The 25152-nt window shown below is 42.0% G+C and overlaps 1 protein-coding gene across 4 annotated transcripts in view; it reads right to left on the reverse strand.

Annotated features, from left to right (window-relative positions):
- Nucleotides 1-25152, reverse strand: part of anapc1 (anaphase promoting complex subunit 1) — a 232455-nt gene that overhangs the window by 203362 nt on the left and 3941 nt on the right. For 3 of the 4 annotated variants that reach the window (XM_072246952.1, XM_072246951.1, XM_072246965.1), the window contains exons 2-9: nt 20458-20694; nt 19039-19200; nt 14982-15033; nt 12727-12827; nt 12005-12087; nt 8547-8620; nt 5540-5688; nt 1884-2110 (exon numbers count right to left, since the gene is read on the reverse strand). In XM_072246952.1, coding sequence (XP_072103053.1) covers nt 1884-2110; nt 5540-5688; nt 8547-8620; nt 12005-12087; nt 12727-12827; nt 14982-15033; nt 19039-19200; nt 20458-20670 — 1061 coding nt within the window. In that variant the 5' untranslated portion in view covers nt 20671-20694. Of the gene's footprint in view, nt 1-1883; nt 2111-5539; nt 5689-8546; nt 8621-12004; nt 12088-12726; nt 12828-14124; nt 14277-14844; nt 14927-14981; nt 15034-19038; nt 19201-20457; nt 20695-25152 lie in introns of those variants that run through there. The other variant, XM_072246958.1, reaches the window with a different exon arrangement.

Raw genomic sequence — 25152 nt, forward strand, 5'->3', positions numbered from 1 at the left:
TCCATTACCCCTTCAGCCTCCCGAACGATCCAGAGTTCATCCAGTTTCAGCTCCAGTTCCCTAACTCAGACTGTTCGAAGCGCAATCTGGATGAACCTTGCAGCTTTAATCGTCAGGGACACTGGAGATTGCTCTGCCGTCCCACATCCCACAAGGGGAGCATTCAACTATCCTGCCTGGCATCTCTACTGTCCTCTCTGAACAAAAATAAAGAAGGGAAGAGGAAAAGAAACTTAACCAAGAGCTTTTCTTTTCTTTCCTTTCTCTGACTGAAGCCTCTCTTTGCTGAAACCTTGAAGCCTTCAAGAGCTAAAGCCTCAAGATCACTAGTCTGACTCTGTCCACTCTGACGACGGCCGCTGTGTTTGCCCCTGCCTTCCTTTAATTTGCTCTTGTTAATCAATCTCAAACATGGATTGGTCAGAGCTCAGTTACACTGCTGCAATCCGCTGCTGCCTTTTTGTATTCAGGCAGTGGACCTGAGTGAAATTCCCCTCCTCTCAAACTTCCAATGTCCGGATTGGCCACTGGTCAGAGCTCAATTGCACTGCTGCAATCCGCTGCCTTTTTCCACTCAGGCACTGCTGTCAAACTTCTGATGTCTGCATTGGTCAAAGGTCAAAGCTCAATTACTTAAATGAACTAGCTGGCAAGATACCTACCACAGGCACATAAGATCAGCAAAATGAGAAGTGAAACAAGACAAACAATAATTGAGAATGTGACCTAACAAAAGCAGCAGGCAGTGGTGAAAGAAAACACTCAAATAATGTGAATACAAACAAATTTTGGAACTGCTACTGCAAAAATTGGCTGTTAGGCAACAGAGTCTGTGCTGTGTCCTGATGAAGCAATCCCATCAGTTCAATACTGCAAACTGTACCCATACACTGCACACTTGGTGCATAGGACTTAGATCAAGTGCATCATGTCCTTTGTCTGAACAGAGGATGGAACTGGATACAGCTTATTTTTCCCCATTTTACTCAAACAGTTTAATAAAAATGTAAATATTACAATACAAATCAAACAAATTCCAGCTGAGTTACAGTTTTGCCATTCTACTTATACAAAAGTCCCAGAAAATTTGGCAGTTGCATTGCAATGACCAGCTGTCAAAGCAGCATGATCTGAAAAAAGTCTTTGCTCAGGATACCTCTTCTTCAACAAATATTCCCATGTAGATGGGTATAATTTATTAACCTTGGTATCTTCCTGGTTTCATTATCATGGCCTTACTGGGCACATACTGGGTGGTGGTGGTCTCATTCCTGGTGCTTTTGGTTAATTACCCTGAGGCTGCTATGAGCAGAGCTACATAAAGATGGTATTAAGCGGAGTAGTGGATGACAAATGGTTGCACATATGCGTCTGCATGGAAGTATGAAAGAAAGGAGAGTGGAAACATATGCAAGGGGAAAGAAAGCACAGGTCGTGGGTGAAAGACAAGGACCACTAGCAGCCACAGCTGTTGACAAATTGATGAACTTAAAAGTGAACACAAACACACACAAAATATACTTCATTATGAACAGATGCAATGTCAAGATAATCCCTAACTCAATACAAATATATTTATTAAACCAAATCCCAATGAATAACTAAAGGCAGGTGCCCAATATTACTTATGTCTCCAGGCCAACCAAGGATTATAAGAATCAGACAAGAAACTGGAATTGAGGCTTTACACTGGAGTAGCCATGACCATACTGAATGAAGACACGGGCTTTGGGGGAAGATTTGGTCTTAAGTCAAAACCAAAACAATTTGCTGTGTTTTGTCACATCACATTCCCGACCACATCGGTGCAAAAAGTGTGTCACCCCGTACCATCTTTCCCTTGCCTTTGCAACACTTAATGCAGTTATTGTGTAATTGCTCACCTCAGTGCCGCCATGTTTGAAATGGAAGGAGAATGAGAGCGCGAGTGCGTGCCTGGAGAGGCTGTGGATCTATTCTGGCTGGGGAAGGAGGAAATATTTTGGAATGGAGACGCCACTGGTGACTCCCCCTTTGAGACACTTCTGAGGTGAGCAGTCAGGGAACTGCTGGTGGCTATGTTCTGAGGAGTCCCCGCTGTACCAGGATGCCGTAGAACTGTGTTTTGTTCCTGCTCGGTGGGAGAAAACACAAGAATTACTGCCAGGTATTAAGAGATACTACAAGAAGGTAATCAGACAAAACTGTGGTCATTTTATTGGAACTTGTTACACCTACTCAGAGTGCCATGACTAATAAAGTGTATGCTGGTGACAGAGCATGCTTCACTGTCTTCTGTCCAGCTCATGCGATACTGGTGTAAAGTTCAGACACATTCTAATCCATGCTAACCTGATCTTTTTTGAGGGTTACTTCAGCATGGAGAATTGTTTCAGAGATTTGTAGTTAATAACAACATTTAAACAGACATTTCAGTAAGCACATGGACAGGAAAAGTTTACAACAGAGGTTCCCAACCTGGAGTTCACAGACCCCTTGCTTAATGGTGTTGGTCCCTAGCATAATAAGGGTTGGGAACCCCTAGTTTAGAGGGATATGGGCCAAATGCAGGTAAGTGGGACCTTAGGTGTGTACTTTGATCGACATGGACAAATTAGGCCAAAGGGCCTGTTCGTGTACTCTAATACACTATGGTTCTTCTGGATGCTTAAAACGATGTGGTTTGGCACAGCTGGGCCTAAATGCTAGATCAAGAGGGCAAAAGAATTTGCAAGATATAATTTACAACATTCTCAGGCTTCGTTCATACCTATCTGCCTCTGAACAGTTGCCTTGTAGGTACTTGAGAAGGTTCCTTAAGAGCCACTGCTGTGCATGTTGCATGTGTGAGCAAGACTGGGTAAGAGCTTAGGTTTCCACTCCTGAGGAAATTATAGGTCTAGATAACAAGTCACCAGTTCCTTAATCACCCTTTAGGAGACCAGATATGTATTCCAAATTTATTGAACAAGAGTCGAATTATACAGGCACTTCGGCCCAACTTGTTCAGCTGGCCAAGGTGGCTATCTGAAGAGTCCTATTTGCCTGTGTGTGGCCCAAATCCTCCTCAAACTTTCCTATCCATACACCTGCTGAAATAACTTTTGTATCTACCACTTCCACCAGCAGTTTGTCCCATGTACTCAACACCACCTGTGTGAAAAACATGCCCCTTCAGATATCCTTTAAATCTTATTCCTCTCACCTGAAACCTCTGCCCTCTAGTTGTTGACGGCAGGCAGAAAGAATGTGACCATCGACCCTAACAACGCCCTTGTGATTTTATAAATCTATATGAGTTCACACCTCAGTTTCCTTTGCCCCAGTAAGAGCAGTTGCAGCCTATCCAGTGGCTCCTTATAACTCCAGCCCTCCAGTCCTAGCAAAATCCTTGTGGACCTTTTCTGCACCTTCTCTGGCTTATTCACACCCTTCTTTTAGCAAGGCAACCAGGAATGCAGAGCAATACTCTAAGAGAAGTCTTACCACCATTTTGTACAGCTGTAACATGATATCCTGACTCTTGCAGTTAATACACCAACTGATTCACCACCCACTCTACCTATATCATCACTTTTGAGGAATTCTGTCTTATACCCGAAGGTCTCACTGTTCTAAAACACTCCACAGAACCCGACTATTGACTATATGTGCCTATATTGGCAACAGTTTTTCAAAACACTTAAGCTCAGTCCATAATGGCCATCCCATGCTCTTCACTGCAGGCACTTCTATTTCCCTCCCCATTCCCACACTGAGCTGTCCATACTGCAGGCGTGAAACCTAACATGAACTGGAGGAGCAACTCCTTACATTCTGCCTGGGTGGTCTACAACCCACTGGTACGAATATTGAGTTTTCTCATTTTTTGGTAAATCCGTCCCAAATCCTTTTTTACTTTTATTCCCCTCTCCTGCTCCCACCTCCTCCTCCACAGCCATTTCTTCTTCTGATCCACCCACCCTCCAATTTTTCTCCTCCTCCCTGGCCCCCCTTCATCCGGCTTTGTCCCCTGACACCTCCTGATTCCATCCTTCCATCCACCCACTGCACATACAGGTTCTTCCCCACACCCTCTTCTCCAAACCCCTGCCACCAAAATCTGATTCCAACTATCATTTCCTTCTCCTTCTCCTCTGACGATTCCCTTTACTTATCCAAATTCAGCTCTGATGGTGCTTTGTGTTCCTGCCTACTGCCCTCCAGCAGCCGTGTCCCATCTTTACACTATCCTTCCCCCACCTTGATTCATCTCTTGCTTTTTCCTTTTCCTCTTTTTGTCTGCTCCTATCATCCTAACTCATCTCCTCTACCTGGCCATAACTACCTGTCACCTTACACCCTTCACCACAGTCCACCATTCGCCTCAGAATCCTTTCCCCTCTCGATACTGGCCATCTGTTTCTCCATCCTCAACCCTGATGCAAGGTTTCGATCTGGAATGTTGACAGTTTCTTTCCTCCCACCGATGCTTCTCGACCCACCGAGTTTCTCCGACAGTTTGGGTTACTGTGTATATCCTACCCTGTTTTAACCTCCCAAAATGCATCGCTCTGCACATGCCTGAGCTAATTCCATCAATCATTCCCTTACCCACTTTCTTAGATCCTGTGGTAACCTTGGGCAATTTTCTTTACTCTCCACTGTACTGCCTAATACTGTTGTCGTACATAAACTTCCTAATCATGCCACCTACATTCTCATCAAAATTGCTTATTTGTCAAAAACACAGAACCCAGCGTCAATCCCTGCTGCAAGCCACTGATCACAGGGCTCCAGTTTGAGAAACAGCCTTTTCCTGCCACCCAATGACTCCTACCACTAAGCCAAGTTTGTATCCAATTGACTAGATCACTCTGGATCCTATGTAATCTAAACTTCTGCACCAGCCTGCCATGTGGGACCCTGTCAAAAGCTTTGCTAAGTCCAGATAGATAATGTCTACTGCCATGCCCTCACCAATCCTCTTGCATATCTCTTCAAATACATCAACTAAATTCAAGAGCCAAGACTTCCCATACACAAAGGCATGCTGACCATCCCAATCACCCTTACGGACTGCAGACATAATTACTTGAACGTAAATTCTCCAATGACAATGATCATGTCTCCAGATGAACTGTACAAGCCTGTGAATACTCATGTTGATGTGTTAACTCTGCCTCAAATTCCATGAAAATGTGACATTGTTCTTCTCAGCCAATAACTCAGAGGCCATGTGGCTGTGAAGACTTGGGAAGAGAGATTTATTGTTGTACTGTTACAGCCGTCATGAGTATGAAATTTCTTGCAAAATAAGCCGGCTGATTTCCAACCAAATTCTCCTCCTTCCTCCTTATTAAAACATGCTTGATCACCTATTCATTCAGTCTTTGATTTAACAGCATACATCTCTATGCAGCCTTTTGGAATATCCCTTCTACTATATCCAATTTTACAATTAAATTTCAATGAACAGTGTATTCCAAATCCCAAGAAAATAGCAAAGATATTTCCAGAGCTACTGTTCTTAATCGAGATCACACAGAAAAAGGAAAATAAAACTCCAAGGAACAGGTACCTCTGTTTTGATTTTACGTAATGCCCATACTGTATGCAAACACTGTACTGTGTCATAAGTCAAGATGATTGAAGGTGCCGTGTTGGAGAAAACTATTTTCAGGGTATAGTCAGCAACATACTGTACTCTTGGCACACTGGTCACACTTCCTGGAAGGGAGATAATAATACCTTAATTTTGTCACAAAATAATTCTTTAGAGAAATGTCACCAAGCAATGTAACTATAAATATTATCAAAACATAAATGATATTGAATTCAAAGACTGCATCCTAAAACAGGTTCAGAATCCCAGCTTTTAGGGGTACCAGCCTGATTATTCAAAAAAACCAAATGTTATTTTGTGAACAGTAGCTGAGCACCCATTAACTGTACATTTTTGCGATATTAATATTCTACTTCTAAGCATATTGTATTTATATTTTGATTGCATACTACATTGCATTGAAAATTTTAGCTATCTTTAAAGGTAATTTCCAACTTTTGTTAATCTTATCAATCTCTGTTTGTAAATTGTTTTATATTTCCAAAGTTACAAATAAATTGAACAGATGCAAAAAAAAAGTTACACGTCTACTCTTGAATACAATAAACTAATTGGAGCAAAATCCAAATCAAGAGAACCAGCTCATTCCATTGAACAATGTTATCAATTTGTATTATAAGTAGAAGATTGCACTAGTTAACTGACGCAACACACATCAAAGTTGCTGGTGAACGCAGCAGGCCAGGCAGCATCTGCAGGAAGAGGTGCAGTCGACATTTCAGGCCGAGACCCTTCTCGGCCTGAAACGTCGACTGCACCTCTTCCTACAGATGCTGCCTGGCCTGCTGCGTTCACCAGCAACTTTGATGTGTGTTGCTTGAATTTCCAGCATCTGCAGAATTCCTGTTGTTTGCACTAGTTAACTGTTCAGTTCTATATTGTGCCTGATAAGTATCACCACAAAGAGAAGTGCGAATTAAGTTGGAACATTCATACAAAATAACATGATTTGCCAAAGATGAGAACAGGGAGCTGGCAACATTGTACTTAGAATAGGAAAGGTTACAAGTAGATTTGATTGAGATACTCACTATAAGATAAAAGATATAAAAGATAGAAGAAATCGTTTCACTAAAGGAGTCTCGGTAACCAGAGGATATTAATTTACGGAAGAGAAACTTATTATAACACTAAATTGTAACAGATGAACCTGCTGCCTACTCGGCACTACCCAAAAATAGCCAAACCCATCTCTTATCATGGTAACTCTCTGAAAATGAAACAGACTGCAAGCTTGCATATCATACCTGACCCTAAACTTTAACCTAATAGTCATGTCATCACTTCAGCAACCTCAGCAACTCTGCTAAACTCTCATAAACTGAAAATTTAAAAAAATTAACAGACCTCCCCAACACCACCCTCCTCTGTCTGGAGGAACTGGTCCTTATCCTCACCAATTTCTCTTTCAGCTCTTCCCCTTTCTCCAGACCCAAAGTGTAATCACAAGCCCCAGTTCCACCTATCTTTTTATTGGTTACGTGAAGCAGTCCATGTCCCAAGTTTACTTTATTAACGCTGCCCAACTCTTTCTGTGCTACACTGATAACTGCATTGGCACTGCTTCATACATCCATGCTGAGTTTGTCAATTTCATCAACTCTGTCTCGAACTTCTGCCCTTAAATTCACTTGGTCCATTTCTGATACCTTACTCGATCTCTCTCTGTCTCCATCTCTCGAAACAGACTATCTACCAATAGCTTTTATAAATCTACTAACTCTCACAACTATCTTAACTGTACCTCTCCCAACCTGTCACTTGTAAAGATGCCATTCCCTTTTCTCAGTTCCTCTGTCTCTGATGCACCTGTTCCCAGGCTGAGGTTGTCCTTTCCAGGACATCGGAGCTGACGTCCTTCTTCACAGAACAGGGTTTCCCTTCCTCTACCATTAACGCTGCCCTCACCATCATCTCTTCCATTTCTCAGACATAAGCCCTCATGCCATCTTCACCACCTTAACAAAGAAAAAGTTCCTCTTGTCCTTACCCCATGAGCTGCCGCATACAGGATATCATTCTCTGCAATTTACACCACCTTCAGCAGGGTGCTGCTGTATGCTGATTCGTCACCACTTCTGATTTGGCCAACGACAGTGGTGTCATCAGCAAACTTAAACATAGCATTGGAACGCAGCCTAACAGCCACAAGTATAAAGCCATTAAAGCAGTGGGCTATGCACACAGCCTTGTGGTGCACCTATGCTGATGGAGATTGTGGAGGAGTTATCATTGCCAACCTGAACTGACTGGGGTCTACAAGTGTGAAAATCAAGGATCCAGTTGCACAAGGAGTACTAAAGACATGTGCTGATCAACTGGCTGGAGTGTTCACTGAGATCTTTAACCTTTCTCTTTGGCAGTCCGAGGCACCCACCTGCTTCAAGCAGTCTTCAATTATACTGATGCCCAAGAAGTACATGGCAAACTTTTCACAATGTCTATAATCCAGAGGCACTTACATCCACTGTGATGAAGAGCTTTGGGAGGTTGGTGATCAAACATGTCAACTCCTGCCAGAGAAGTAACTTGAATCTCCTCCAATTTGCCTACTGTCACAATAGATGCCGTTTCAAAGGTTCATTTTATTGTCAAAGTATGCATGTACAATACAACTCTGATATTTCTCTTCTCCAGATAGCCATGAAATACAGAAATACAGAATTTAAGAGAACTTCACTCAACTCTGGAAAATCTTACAGCGAAGATACATACATGCTCTTCATTAACTGCAGCTCAGTATTCAATACTATCACCCCCTCAAAACTAATCAATAAGCTGCAAGACTTAAGTCTCAATACCTCCTTGTGCAACTGGAATACAAAATACCATGTTTACAATTTTCTCATTTCTTCTTTTAAAGACATGAGGTATTTTACAACACAAATTTTCTTGAAACACAGGACCGATCACCCACCGAGCCGATCAAGTAAAATAACTTGGTACATGTTGGGGTCCTCACCTCCTGGTTTACAAACAACAGGTGCGATTTCATCCAGTGGGTGCAGCATGCTGAACATCGTAGGCAATGGCTCCCTGCAACCAGTTACACAGCATGTCATCAGAATTAATACTACAACAAGACTCACCCCAATATGTGGGAAACTTACTTATTAGTGCAGAGGAAGCTGTAGCTACTAATAATGGAGGGATGTTATATGGAGAGATTGTACAATGCAGGTTTATTTACACTACAATATAAGAGGCTGAAAAGTAACCATACAGAGGTTTATACAATAATGAAAGACACTGTGCAAAAGGAAGGAGGAAGAAGGTGCAGACACACCCAGCCCTGAGACACCAGGCAAGGTCATTTGATTCCAAACGATCATTGTTGATGATTACAGAATGTCTCTCTGATGCTTCCCACTCCCTCCTCTCTCCCTTCCCTTTTACCCAGCCATGATTCCCCTCTCCATGACCACTTCCCACTCTCAGTCCACAATAGAGAGCCATATCAGAATCAGGTTTATCATCACTCACATGTGTCATGAAGTTTGTGTTTTTTTTGCAGCAGCAGGACAGTGCAATACATTAAATTACCACCATACTGTGCAAAAGTATAAAAGGCACAAATCTCTTAAATAGCATTCAGACAGATTTTTTTAGGCAATGTAGAGCATAAGACACAGGAGAAGAATTAGGCCATTCGGCCCAATGAGTCTGCTCTGCTGTTCCATCATGGCTGATTTATTATCCCTCTCAATCCCATTCTCCTGCCTTCTCCCTGTAACCTTTGACGCCCTGACCAATAAAAAACCTTTACCAACCTCTGCTTTAAAAATACTCAATGACTTGGCCTCCACAGCCGTCCATGGCAATGAATTCCACAGATTTACCACCCTCCAGCTGAAGAAATTCCTCCTCATCTGTTCTAAACCTAGGTCCCCCTCATTCTGAATCTGTGCCCTCTTGTCCCACATCCTCTCCACATCTACTTTATCTATCTAGGCCTTTTGATATTCAATAGATTTCAATGAGATGTCCCTTCATTCTTCTAAACACCCAGCTCCAGAGCCAACAAACTCGCCTCAGACATTAACCCTTTCATTCCCAGAATAATTCTTGTGAACCTCCTCTAGACCCTCTCCAATGCCAGAACATCCATCTTAGAAAAGGGACTTAAAACTGCTCACAATACTCCAAGTGTGGTCTGAGCAATGCCTTATAAAGCCTCAGCATTACACCGTTGCTCTTATATACTAGTCCTCTCAAAATGAATGTGAACATGGGTAGCAAGTCTAACAAAAGAGGGACTATTCTGGAATTAGTTTTAGTATGGCTCCCAACCACACTACAGGGACATAACTGCACTGGAGAGGATGCATAAGAGATTCACCAAGAAGTTGCTTGTGATGAACTATGAGGAGAGACTGTAGATATTGGGATTGTTTTCCTTAGAGAAGAAGCTGAGGGAGAACAAGAAAGGGGAATTCAAAATTATGAGCGACATAGACAGGGCTGAAAGCAGGACGATTCTCTCAAAAGATGTACAAAGCAGAGGGCACTAACATAGAGCAAGGGCAGAGGTTTAGATAGAATCTGAGGATGAATTGTTCACCAGGTGGTAGGAATATGGTTTCCACTGTCTGGGCAACTAGCGGAAGCAGGCACTCTCAAGACACTTAAGGAACACTTAGTTAACCACGTGAATCAGCAAGGCATAGAGGACTACCGACCAAACGCTTCTAAATGGGATTAGTGTGGACTGGTATTTGATGGGTTTTCATCAGCCTTTTTCTGTGATGCACAACTCCATGAGTGAAGCTGGGTAGGTAGAAGGAAGAATGGGAGAGCAACTTTGAGACAGTCTTTATTAGTTAGAATTAGCATTCTTAAAGGACAAAGGTTTTAAAAATGAGGAAAGGTTCTCAAATGGGTTTGAACCACTTCAATTAGATAGAGATTTAGCAAAGGTTGACTGGAATCAATAGTTTGATAGTAAATCAATCTCAAACCAATGGGAGGCATTTTTATTTAATCACTCAGGATTAGGTATCACTGGTGAGGTCAACATTATTGTTGGTCCCTTGAGGAGGTGCAGGTAAGACACCTACATCTGAGGGACCAAACCATTTCAGAGGGCAGTTGAGTCAACCACTAGGAATGGGTCTACATTAGACTGGGCAAGAATAATAGATTTTGTCCCTTGAAGGATATTAGTTAAATAGTTATTTTTTGTGACAAACTTGACTTCATGACAGCTTTTATAGTCTTCGTTACTAATTCAAGTTGTTTTGCTCCAAATGCCACATTATCAACTGAATTTGATTTCCACAGCTCCCATGCTGAGATTTAAACTCGGGTGTTCCTGTGACTAAAAGGCTCCTTGACAATTAATTGGGCAAGTCAATGAAATGATTAAAAACGTAGACAGGATGCTTATCTTTATTAGCTGAGGAATACAGTAACAGCAGGGAGGTCAGGCTGCAACTGCATACTATATTAGGCCAAAGCCATTAGTTAGCTTGAGTGTTGCATACGATTGTGGTCACTGTAATATAGAAAAGATGTATTGGAGATGAGAGGGTGCACAGAAGGATATTGCTGGAATGGGAAAGTTGAATCTTTGAAGAAAGATTGGATAAACTGGGATTGTTTTCTTTGGAACTTTCTCTGGAACAGTGGAGGCTAAGGAGAGACTGAATTATATATCTGTAATTATGAAGGACCTAGATCAAGTGAGCAGTAGGAAAGACCTAACTCCCTTGGGGGGGGGGGGGGGGGGGTGCAAAAACCAGGGAATATAGAGTTAAAATATTTGGTAGAAGGATGAAAGAGGCAAAGAGGGTTTTTCTTCCACCCTTACCCAGAGAAGGTGGAGGTTTGAAGCTTACATTTAAAACTGTCTTAGAGGTAATTACAGGGCTGTGAACTAAGAACTGGGAGGTAACATTGGCCTAGGCAGCCTTTTATCAACAAGTAAAGACTTGATGAGCCATCTAACCTCCCTCTGTGTTATAAATGTTCCACAAGCCTAAATTAGCCTGTGTGTAACTTACTCAATTCAGAATACGTCTTGGTCAGGGGTAAGGTGTGAAAATATAGGAGCTAGAGATAGACGCTAGAGATAGACTGTGTCCTCAGGTTGATAAGCTGTGTTAGAATTGTCAACAAGGCAAAACTAGCTGAAACTGTTCTCACCCTTTAAAAAAAATGACATCCCTTCCCCTTTCAACCATTTTTTTCACTTCTAATTCTATTGGTATAACACAGCACTGACATCATAGACAGGTCCAAGTTAGCATTTATCCTTCCAAATATAGAAAGGTGGAAGCCGGAATATGATCAAATGACCTATCTTCATCCAAATCAAGCTTGCAAAAATGAGTTTAAAACCGGGGTAAACTTGCAAGAACAAGTTAATGGAAACAATCCTGAATCTTTGTGCATGTGCTTATGCGTTTTTCACGTGCCTACCTTAGAGGGCTTGACGGTATTTCTTGAACAGGATTACTACGTTCGAACATTAGCCCATAGGCAGTTGCCCACACAACTGCAACCTAACAGGAGACAGCAAAATATTACTTTAATACTTCATTCTTTCATATCCCGTTCCTCTCCTATGTGGTGCTGCCACATTATTGAACCCTTAATACTATTACTTCCATTACTGTTACTTTCGTGTTTCTTTTTGCACTGCCTCAGTTTGCCCTGTTGCCCTGACACTGGCTGCCGTTTTAATTTTATACTTACCATTACCGTGTATACTGCTTACCCTATGAGCTTTGTGTGGGCAAGGAATTTCATTCCATGCTAGTTTATTTGACAATAATCTAATCTGAAATCTTAACTACTCATTTGCAAATCGAAACAAGAACTCAAGGGGAAAATACACATGTCAGAAATATACAATTTTATTTCTTTCAGTGAGTGTAAACCACAACTCATCATTTATAAAACCAGCACTTTTCTTCCTTGCTACACCATCTCCTTTCTGTTTAATGAGAGAATACCTGCATTAGATACTTCTGTATCAAACTTCCCAGACTGTTAAAAAACTTCATGTGAAAGAGATATCTTAAAATAGTTGCTATCGAGATGAATACATCAGTCATTTCCTTACAGCCAAGTTATATAGTTCTAGTGATGCTGGTTGAGGACAAAATATTGCCCAAGAAATGCTTATAAATATTAACTACCTGGAAGGGTAATGGGGCAATGTAGTCCTTTCCATCCACAGTGTGCACATTTACACTGGATTTCTGTACTATGCACACACACTTTTCCCTCTTCTCTTGAGCTGAAGGAGAAAGAGTTTTAATTAGAGTTCATGAGTAAGTACAGAGAGTGGTGCAAATTAGAAATGAAATTTGTCCTTTACCACGATAGTGCTATTTGATTGTGCACTTCAGTGAAACACTTCTTGTGTGTATGGACTGACTAGTAGCTCTCAAAACACAATAACAAATCAGAGATTCTCAAGGAAATTGACCTTTGTGGGGTTTTTGAATTTAGATTGAGAAATGCATAGCACCATTGGATCCTTGGACAGAATATACCAGCAGCGAAAACTTTTGAATATCTAAGTGGAAAAATTGTGGTCAAAAATTAACAAGATCACCAATGAGATGGCCTGGTTGGGGTATATCAAGCATATCACAGGTTAACTGAAACCACACTGTCCAGACCTAGGTTAACCCTTCTGAGCCTCTGGTGTAGCAGAGTATGATCATCTCAAAAAAAAGAGGAAATAATCAAGTCCCAAGGATCTATTTCCTTTTCATAATGACTCAAGGATAGGTTAGTGATCACAATCCGTTCCAAGTCTACAGATATTTTGAGTACACTTCCTCCCACCCCACTATTTGTATGGGTTTAAACACACCTTCCCACTATCTCTGTACTTGTCGTATTTATTCAGATTTTGAAATCTTCCATATCAGGGCTTCTGAGATGTCTGCCATTTTTGCTTGCTGGTGGCTTCCCTTCCATCATTGTTGACAGGCTGCTGAACTACATCTGATCCATTTCCTTCATTTCTGCTCACGCCTTCTTTCTTCCCACTTAAGCAAGGATAAGGTTCCCTATGCTCTCACCTTCTACATATTAAGCTCCACGTTCAACACATTATCCTCTGTCATTTTCACCACCTATAACAGGATGCCATCACCACATGTTGTCTCTCCCCCTACCCAGCCCCTGAAGGGGCTCTGCATCTCCTTCATTCCCTCACCCATATATACCAGAGCATATTTCCCCTCTCATAGTATATTCCCCGCAGATGCAACACCTGCCCATGCACTTCTTCCCCTCCCATCATCTAGGAACCCTACCACTCATTTTAGGTGACAGACACTGACTTCTATATCCACTTTAATGTGTTACATCCAGTGGTCACAAACCAAGCCGGAGAGGATGATCATTTTACAAAACACACCTACCGGAGTAACACCAAACCTCCAGATGCCCACTGTAATTCTATGCCCCATTTCTCCCTGACCTCTCTATGTCTTTGATCTTTACACTGTTTCAATGAAGCCCAAAGTCATCTGGAGGAAGAGTTTTTCTAGGGTAGAAAAGTTTCAAGATTTACTAACCTCAAACTGAGCAAACTTCAAGTTGTCCTGAATGGCCAACCCCATATTTTGAGCTGTGACTCCTGGTTCCAGATCTCCCTCTCTACTCAGAGAAAGATCTCCAGTTTCTCGGGCGTTGCAGTAATTGTCACCACAGGATTCAGTGCATATGTCTTGTGAATTGATTAAGGAAACTCAAATTGCCAAAGCAGTCTGAAGGTTAACAGTTCAGTAACATTTTTCCCATTGTACAATGCAAGTTTGTCTTTTTCTTCCTAAATATTCAGGCTGCACATCAATTGCAACAGACGGTATGCAGAAGCATGTTTTAATGGAGGTTGGATATAGCATGGGTGGCGGAGCGAAGATATGTCTCTACTGAAGGAGGTATAAGGCGCACCTTCCCTCCGTTAGCCTGCAGGCCACCCTTGGGCAAGGTGTAGCACCTGTGTAGTCTCCCCCCACCCCCCGATCAGGGTCACGTGAAGCCATGGGAGCATGTGATAGGTGGTCATATGAGCAGCTGGCGCATATCACAAGTCCTAGTTATATGACCACTGACACTAGGGTAGGCAATCTCTGAAGAGTACTGATAATGGCTGGGGTCACCTGTCTTGTAAAGGCACTGCCCAGAAGAAGGCAATGGCAAACCACTTTGATAGAAAAATTTGCTAACAACAATGAATAAGACCACGATCGTCCACATCATACAACACAGCACAAAATGATGATGATGGATACAGCAGAAAATGCAAGGCAGGGTCAGTTAAAATCCATGATTGTTGTATCACATAGTTATGACAGACGTGAACGTTATCTAATGAACTCCCAGCGTATCCTGCAAATGAAAGACCTGAAAAAGTTAGCAGCATAATTACCTTCTGTGCATTCCGTCTTGTCCTGGGGTATGCTGAAGTCACACCAAAGAGCCTAAGTTAGGACAGAAAGAAACCTGCTCATAAACTGCATAATTTTTTTTATTTTTTTTGCTTTCTAGATTAATGGTTCAAAGGCACATAACCAATGCAGCCTACTGCAGTGATGCTGATGAGAAGTATAAACCATACTACTGGAGGAACACAGCAGTTCAGGCAGCATCTGTAGAGAGAAATGGACCATTGGCATTTTGGGTCAAGACCCTTCAATTGGACTGTCATGAATGCCAGTGAAGAGATGGGAGACACAATAAAATGTAAAATCCTGGTGAATCTCCTCTGCATCCTCTCCAGTGCACCCTTGTCCCTTTTATAATGTAGTGACCTCAGGGGTACACAGTATTCCATCTATAATCCAACTAATGTTCTATACTATTGTACCATAACCTCCCTGCTCTCATACTCTATGACTTAATTAGTAAATATCCCATATCCCATATGCCTTCTTCAGAACCTATCTACCTTTGTTCTTGCCTCTGGGATCCTGGCTCATATACAACGAGGTCCCCTCTGTTCCTCGTTACTTCCGAGAGTCCTACCATTCATTGTACATATCCTTGCCTTATTATTCCTGCCAAAAAGCATCCCATAATGTTGTTCAAGACACTTATCTTTTCCCAGCCTACCCTCTTCACTATGAACAACACTACTGAACTTTGTGCCAGCTACTAAACATACCTCATCAGATCTACATGGGTTGTTCTCTAGTCATCTCTGCTCTTTTCTGTGGCTCGAATTTGAAAATCTCCATCATGGTCCCAGTATTCATTTCCTTTCCTTGTGTAGTATCTGGGACACACCTCATCAAGCTTTAAGGATTTATCCAACTTTATATCTGCTATTACCTCCTCCTTCAAGACAGTAATTTATTATGGAATTGTACAGTCCCCTCTCCCTGAACTCTCCAACCACAACGTCCTTCTCAATAGTCTGAACAGGGAGGATGTTTCCATTAAGACCCTCACTTATTATCCTCTAGATTGCCTCTTTGGCCCCAAATACATCCTACTCTCTTAATATTGCAATATTCCTTCACCTAGCTTATTAGTGCTATTTCTTCCTTCTTTGCCCTCTAAAAAATCTTTTAAACACCACGCAGCACAGCTCCCTAGTGACTTGTGTTTGCACCCTTCCCATTTACGCCCTCTGCAGTCTTGCACCCGTTGCCCTTTTATCATTTAACCTCTCGTCTTTATTCCCCATTAAAAAGCTTACACTTCTGATGAAAGGTCATCGGCGTGAAATACTACTCTGTTTCTCTTCACAGGTGCTGCCAGACCTGGGGGGACTTCACATTTTCAGCATCTGCAATAGTTGGCTTTTGGGCAGACCTTCCCTCTCCTTCTGATTTTCTGAATATTACCATTTATTTTCCTCTGAATTTTGCAAACTATTTTGTGCCAAGTCAAAGGGGAAGATTCTGATTCAACCGACTTTTTTTTTGGAAATAATGAGATTTCTTTCTCCTCTCCGTGGGAAGTTGTACACACTGCACAGAGTAATTCTAAAGGTCAAATCTTGTTTTGTGTCTATACAGAGGGACAGATGAATGGGAAGCATTCTGGGATAGATCATATGAAAAGCAAACTTATGAATCATGCAGGAAAACTGGAACAACACTGAATTACAGGCTGGTAAATGGCACCACATACTAAGCAATGACCACTTCCAACAATATGCAGTCTAACCGTCTAGCTACTCTCTTGTAGTGACAGACATTACCATTGCTGAATCATGCACAATATATCATTATATACGGTATTGTTAACATTAATATTAAAGTTAATAATATGAACAAATCAGCATTCTGTGGTAAGTGATTCATCTTCTGACTAGTCAAGTGTATACAGCTTCAACCATTTGATAAAAATACAGCATGCCCACACAAAGCAGTACATTGCTTGGCACTCTATGAAACACAAAAACTTCAAATCTTCAGTCTTTCTTTTGGAACACCATGGGTGTAAGGTGCAATATAGTAACTCATCATGTTTTTGTTGACGGCACCTCCCATTGGATTACGTTCGTCTGCGGCTGCACTAGTGTGCGATGAGGACTACTGCATGCTTGTTCTTGCAGAAACCTGTCTCCAGGACAACATCCCATGCACCTTCAATCTACAGCACATGACGCTTAGAGACTTGGGCTATATAATTTTTTTGGGGGACTATATGTTTTTCTGCTATTGTAATTACATGTGCCTTGTGTTGTGTGTGACCTCATATACTGTGTTTTGCACCTTGGCCCCGGGGGAACACTGTCTCGCTTAGCTGTATTCGTGTGTATGGATGAATGACATTTAAACTTGAACTTGAAGCCCACGCTTTCTACCAGCAAGGAGGACAATGGGAGCAGATCTTCGGTACCACCACCACCTGCTGGATTCTTTCCTAGTGACACATCGTTCTGACTTAAAAGTAAATCCCTTTCCTTTAGCATCTCTGGCTCACGAAGCTGAAGGAAAGAGATTTACATGATTCCATGTCTCATCCCATTAACCATTGCCACGAGAACCTTGGAGCTTCATGGTACTTCACAATCACGTTTGTAGGCATAATCAGAGACGCCCACAGACCATGAATAAATTATATATTTTAAAAAAGAGTTAAAAATCAAAGCACCATTTCTAAATGTGAAGTAACTTCATAGATTGATGCTTCATTGATGTGAAGACTGCAGCTATACTTCATTAGGAATTTGAAGCGATTTGGCATGACAACAAATCCACTCAAAAACTTCTATAGTTGTACCCTGGAGAGCATTCTGACAGACTGCATCACTGTCTGGTATGGAGGGGCTACTGCACTGGACTGAAAGAAGCTGCAAAAAGTTGTAAATCTAGTCAGCTGCATCTTGGGTAACAGCCTACAAGGTACCCAGGACATCTTCAGGGAGCGGTTTCTCAGAAAGGCAGTGTCCATTATTAAGGACCTCCAGCACCCAGGGTATACCCTTTTCTCACTGTTACCATCAGGTAGGAGGTACAGAAGCCTAAAGGCACACAGTGATTCAGGAACAGCTTCTTCCCCTCTGCCATCCAATTCCTAAACGAACATCTTTGGACACTACCTCACTTTTTTTTTAATATACAGTATTTCTGTTTTTATACTTTTTAAAAATGTATTCAATATATGTAATTGATTTGCTTGTTTATTATTTTTTTTTACTTATTTTTTTCTCTCGGTTAGATTATGTATTGCATTGAACTGCTGCTAAGTTAATAAATTTCACGTCACATGCTGGTGATAATAAACCTGATTCTCATTCAGCAACATCACCCAGGTTCCCATCCCCCTGCCAACCTGGTTTAAACAAATTTGTCAGGATCTGGCATGGTCTGCACGTCCCTCATTGCCCTTGAGAAGGTCAGCCACCTTCTTGAACCACTACAGCCTTTCCCGTGAAAGCGCCCCCCAGCATTCTAAACCATTGCCTTCACAGGTTGAAATAAACTTCAGGGCGGCACAGAACATGGCTGTTGGTGTAATGCTGCCAAAGCAGCAGCGACCCAGGTTCAATTCTACTCCTGTCAGCAAGGAGTTTTTACGTTCACCCTGTGACTGCGTGGGTTTCCACCAGCCCAAAGATCTAACTGATTAGTAGGTGAATTGGTCACGAGTGTAATTGGACAGCAGAGGCTCGTTGGGCCGGAAGGGCTTGTTACCTCAATAGATAGGCAGATAACATCTTAAAGGTATCAACAGAAACAGAATGTTTTCCTCTGAATCAGGGGTTCCCAACCTGGGGTTCACAGACCCCTCGGTTAATGATACGGCTCCACGGCATTAAAAAAAGGTTGCAAACCCCCTGCTTCGGTCCTAGTCGTGCAAAGAGAAAATGTTTCTTAATCATTTCAAAATGATAAATAAACACAATTATGCCTGAAAATGAAAAGTGACAGGAAAAAGGTAACTCTGATCTCATCTAGGAAGAAATATAGATTAAAAAGCACAGATCTGACCTGTGGTTTACATGAAGCAAATGTAAATTATCATCTAACCTGCAGGACTGGACTGTCCACTGTGAATGCCTTATAAACTGAAGAAGCATGGCTTTTACTTCCTCGGCTCCAGATGACCATGTTTCCAGCCACATAAAGCTCTTCATCATAGTCCAGCTCTTCACCAACATCACAACAGCCTTTCCTCAGGTGCCAGCTTTCCTGCAACATGACCAGTTACATCAATATTGATTGGAACACCAAAAGGCAATCTGCCAATGAAGCACCATGCTGTATCAACGCAAGGTGGCAAACAGATTATGAAATGTGGTTGTGCAGGGGTTTTCAATTCCAATCTAAAATATATTTTAATATTTAAATGACAGTGCAACAGTAAGTTCAAATTAGCTGCATATACATAGATAGATCAATGAGAGTTCTTCTTAATATTAATCTACAAAGTTTCTACCAATTTTTGTGATGGTTTGGTGGCTTTATCCAGAAAAATATCAACCTCAAAGGCAAGGGTTTCCAACCTGGAGTCCATGGACCCCTTGCTTAATGGTGTTGGTCCTTGGCATTAAAAAGGTTGGGAAACCCTGGACGAAAGATAGGAAGATACAAGTGCATTATGAAAACAGAATTGGTGTGGTAATGATCAGTTTCTCTGTGATTCATACCATAAAAAAGAAATATTTATTCTGGAGGAAGCAAAGTATAGATTTATTGGAACGAAAAGCAAAACAAAAACTGCAGATGATGGAAATCTGAGAATGCTCACATCGTTTCATCAGAACCTTTCAAGTGGATAATCATTGTGATGAAAGGTCAACAACCTGGAACATTAACTCTGTTTTTCCTCCCTCCACACATGCTGCTTGACCTGCTGAGGTTTTTCGGTATTTTCTTTGCTATAAACCAGAACGCTACTTGGGTGTCCAAGACTTAAATTACAGAAAGAGATCACCAAATAATGGTTGAATTCTCTACTATGTGCAGCAACACTTTGTCAAACTTTTTTTTTTAAACAGCAAGCATGAGATGAATGGAATCTATTTCCTCTCATTGTAGAATCCAAATCTGGGCAATTCGTTTTATAATGGGGTGGGAGGGTGAGGGGCAGCTGTGTGGATATCTGCAACGTTTTGCAAACCCAGGGTGAAATTTCAAAAGGGAAAAGAACAGGTACTTGAGAAAAAAAATTATCTGCCGCATTCTAAGGTAAAGGCAAAAGATTGCAATAGATGAGATTGGTCTTCAAAGAGAAGGGCTGACCCCATGTATTAAACAGCTTCTTCTGTGACTCACAGTCACCGTTAGTGACATTAGCTTCTCATCGAGATTATTTAAACAACTGAATTTAAGTTACCTAGCTGTTGTGATCATCACTCCTGCTATCCGGATTGATGTAATATGCCACTATATCTCTTTAAATGTTTTGAAAAATCACCCTTACAATACACTGGGGTGGACACATACCTTTTGTTTCTCATGGATTGTGACCTCCCGCAGTGATCCCACCAATCCTGCATCACCATCAGAGGACCATAGTTCCGACGCAGGCTGCAGCTGCCGAAGCTGAAGATTTGTGGCATTAGGGTGACGCCTGCAATGGTCACGGCCAAAAGGAACAAACTCCTGCATTTCCCCTGCTGCGATCATCGTTACCCTCTCTTCATAGACGTTCGACATGGGTTCCAGATATCAGCATTATTTCTGACAGGAGGAAAGCAGTAGTTTACAAATTCGAAGTATGCCCTCTGTCAAAACTGGATCAGGTCACACATTTGCTGCAGGGCCAGGACCTGATCAAAACATCTAGCACAAACGCAACACACAAATATGAAAAAGGATAAATAAAAAAATCAAAACAGTAGACAGAGCACTGACAAGAAGGGAATATGAGTTTACAGACTAGATATTTAATCCTACTGTCCAATGGCTTTTCTCTCTACTGTTAACAGGCACATTCAGTAAACATTCATGCACCTTACCAAATGTCCAACAGAGATCAGTCACCCATCTCACGGGACTCACAAGCACAGAAGGGAAGTTATGTGACAGGTCAAGTTAATGACACTTTCTTTGTAAGAGGCAAGGTTGATAGGTGCATAGCAGGCTGGAAACTCTCCTGTGCAAAGCATCACACAACTTGAATTTATCAGCCAAGAGTATGGAGTGTTGCTGAGTTATTCATCCTCAGAGCGACTCTTTGGCTCATTGGTTCATTTTGGTGATGTATTACCAGAATCCTGGAGTAGATCAGAAACCAGAGAGTAACACTATGCTTTTATAATCTGGGGCTGATGCCACAGTGAAAACAGGGCAGGGAGGTAGCAACGAAAGTTGCATGCAGAGGGTATGGGAGGAGGAGGGGTTAAATGAAAGGGAGAGGAAGGTGGAATGGGTTGGCAAAGTAACTAGGGTTAGCACAACGACGATGAAGAAGGTTGATTCAGTAGGTGATAAAGCTGATGAGGTCAGGCGGCGGGATTGAAGTGGCAAGGATTGAATGTGTGGATGGGTGAATTGACAATGGGGTTTTTCCAGCGTTTTAGGAACAACTTCCTCCCTTCCACTATCAGATTTCTGAAGGGTCATGAATCCATGAACACTGCTTCACTGTTCCATTTTCACATTTTAATTTATTTATTTTGTGTAAGTAATGGAAATGTTTACATCTTGCATTGCACCACTGCTGCAAAACAACAAATATTATGACATATGGTTTAATGTAAACTCAATTCCAGCTAGTCCTTTTACAGTATGGAAATCCCAGTCAATATGTGGAAACTTAAAAGCATCTACCATCGCAACCTTATTTTTCTTTCAATTGCCTGCTCTCTCTCTACAAATTTGTTCCTCTAAATCCTGCTGAACTCCACCATGACAGTCCCAAACCCAGCTGCGAAAGGCAGAGGGCTGGGCATGGGGCCAGCAAAGCCATCCCGTAAAAACCCATTGCTACAGAAATGCCAACAGAAGCTCCAAAGGTCCCATCCCTGGGAGAGTAAGGATACGCTAAGATGGGCTGCACTTGGAGACCACTTGAAAGACTGGCCCAGGACAGAGGACTCTGGTGAGCTATTGTCGGCAGCCTATGCCCTAGTAGAGGCAGACTGAAGAAGAAATCACCCTGACTGTTAGGAGGGCTGTAATATAATCCATTTGACGTGATCATCTCCTTTCTTACTCCTCAGTTCCACCCATATAAACTAGGGAGAGGAGCACTTCAGTCTGGCCCGTCTCAGCACTGCCATGACATTTTCCTTGATGAGTAATGCTGTCCCTCCCTCTTTAATCCCCCACCCCGTCATGTCCAAAACAACAGTACCTTAGAACATTAAGAAGGCAGCCTGATCCGCTTGTAACCAAGTCTCACTAATGGCTACAATATGATAATTCCACATGCTGATCCATGCCCTAAGCTCATCTGCCTTTCCTACAATACTCCTTGCATTGAAAGATACAACTCAGAACATTAGTCCCGACATGCTCAACCTTTCAGTTACTGTCTTTGCATGTCAGCGTAACATCTACTTTCCCCACAACTATTCCACTCCTTCCCCTGGCACTCTGGTTCCCATTTCCCTGCAACTCTACTTTAACCCTAGAGCAGGACAGGCAAACATTCCCACAAGGATATTGTTCCCCTCCAATTCAGGTGCACACTATCCCACATTCCCAAATTCCCTGGAAGTGTGCCCAATGGTTGAAAAATCTGAAGCCCTCCCTCTTGCACCATCTCCTTAGCCATGTGCTAAGCAGTATTAACTTCCTCTTTCTAACCTCACTAGCACATAGTACAGATAGCAATCCGGAGTTCACAATCTATCCTTCAACTCAGCACCTCACCCCCTGAATTCACTTCACAGGACCTTATCACCCTTCCTTTCTATCCCTATATAACCATATAACAATTACAGCACAGAAACAGGCCATCTCGGCCCTTCTAGTCCATGCCGAACTATCTGAACCAATGTAGACTACCACTTTTGGCTGCTCACTCTCCCACTTAAGAACGTTGTGGACTTGATCGGAGATGTCCCTGACACTGAGACCCAAGAGGCAACATACCAACCGAGAATCTCATTCTTATCTACAGAACCTTCTGTCTGTTCCCCTAACCAATGAATCACTTACCACTATGACTAACCTCTTCTCCACTTCCACTCCCCTTCCTTCCCAGTCACAGAGCCAGGCTCAGTGCCAGAGACCTGGCTGCTGTGACTTACCTCTGCAAGGTCATTTCTGCAACCCTCCACCCCCAAAACAATATACAGTGGATTCTAGTTAATTGGTCCATCAGGAAAGCCATTATTTGGGGCCGCTCCTAAGGAACAAAAACTAAATTGGGAAAATCACCAGGATTCCCTTGATTTATTTGGGACGCCACGCTGCTTAAATGGGACAGGAGACTGTTACCGGACATTTTTAATTAGTGTCCATCGCGTGTCTATTAGTCACTATACTACGCTTACGGCAGTTCTTAAATAGCTTCAGTTGCATTTATTTGTGTTCAAAAGGAGTGATTTTTGTCACTGATAGTTGGTGAGAAATAAGCAATAAGACAGTTCAGAATAAGACAATTTGAAACTGCTCACTGCAGTTTCAAGCGCTCAGGCTTGCAGATGCCAGAATTGGCCAGGAGTACAAATGAAACGATTTCACTACTTCAACAAGTTAGGAAATAAGAATTTAAAGGTCTCAAAAATCACCTTGAATCTTACAATGAAAATGAAGATTTGGGGGATTCAATCTTCAAAAGCATTTTATGAAGACAGTCCATTATCTGCACTAGGTGTCTGTGCTGATTTTGTTCATTTACAGTCAAGAAGAACATTTCAGATGAACTCCTCTGTTGATAACTATTAGGAACTAATACTCAGTTTTAGAGTATTGTAGAGATATTGGTGGCGTTCAAATTTTTTTTCTAATTTAAATATATAAATTGTTACTCAGTTAAATAGCTTGTCTTTTTATATCTTTTAACTATTTGCATGGAATTCGGCTAACTGGGGCAGCCAACTGGGCGAAAATGTACTGGACCTGATGTGTCCCAATTAACTGGAATCTATTGTTATTGTTGTTGAGGAGAACAATATCCTGCAACGGCTACCGAGCCCTTTCCCTCTCCTGATGGTCACCCAATTACCTCTGTTCTGCACCTAAGGTGCGACTTGCTCCCTGTATCTCCTGTCAGTCGACCCACCATCAAACAAATGATGTGAAAGTTTCCCTAATGCATGCTGTAAAAAGCTGCAGCTCGACGCACTTCTTTGCAAGTGTAGTTACCAAAGGTCTCCCTGTGTTCCCACGTTCTACAAGAGGGGCACTCCACTGTCCGAATTGTCATTCCCACTACTGTAGCAGAGCAATAAGAGTGATTAACCGTGCGATCAGCGAGCAGCATTTGGAGATATCCTTGAGAACGGAGGATAGAGTTTGGGAATTGGTAATGTTGGTTGGGAAGTGTTGGGCAGAGTGTTATTTATAAGGTGTAGAAGGTGTTGACAAATTGTGTACTGATCTAGGCTGTGACGGAAGAATGAGGGGACTGACGTGCGCATCCGCTGATGGTGTAGGGTAATGTAATGGGAGACAGATGGTACATATTGTTCATAATAGATAAATATTTTATATACCCCAAAGGAAATTACAAGAGCACAGATACACAAATATTATAAGAGAAATAAGAAAGAATAAAAGAAAGGTTACCACAAACAGTCTAACAGGAGGTGAGTCATCACTTCCCCAGCTATAGTTTGATTCACTATACAGCCTAATGGCCGAGGGTAAGAATGACCCCGTATGGCGCTCTTTGGAGCAACGCAGTTGTCTTAGTCTATTACTAAATGTGCTCCCCTGCTCGACTAAGGTGGTAACTGCTCTACATAATTCACAACACTGATATTGAGGTGTTGTGTTCACTTTAAGAGACAGTGTCTGACGTGATGACATTAGTGTAAGAATTGTTTTTTGTTTGTTCATAATGGAGGTAAAGGGCTGTGGCTTTTGTTCAGCACGTAAACCGACTCTCATATGTCTTATCCACAAGATCTTACGTTCGTGACCTAGGCACTCTCAGGCCATTTCAGAGTTACGACGCTTTGACGCTACCAGAAGCAGCAAGCTACCGTGTGGTTTGCACAGGCAGAAGCCCAGTTTGCACTG

Source organism: Mobula birostris, chromosome 2, assembly GCF_030028105.1.
Source record: "Mobula birostris isolate sMobBir1 chromosome 2, sMobBir1.hap1, whole genome shotgun sequence".
Classification (NCBI taxonomy): Eukaryota; Metazoa; Chordata; class Chondrichthyes; order Myliobatiformes; family Myliobatidae; genus Mobula; species Mobula birostris.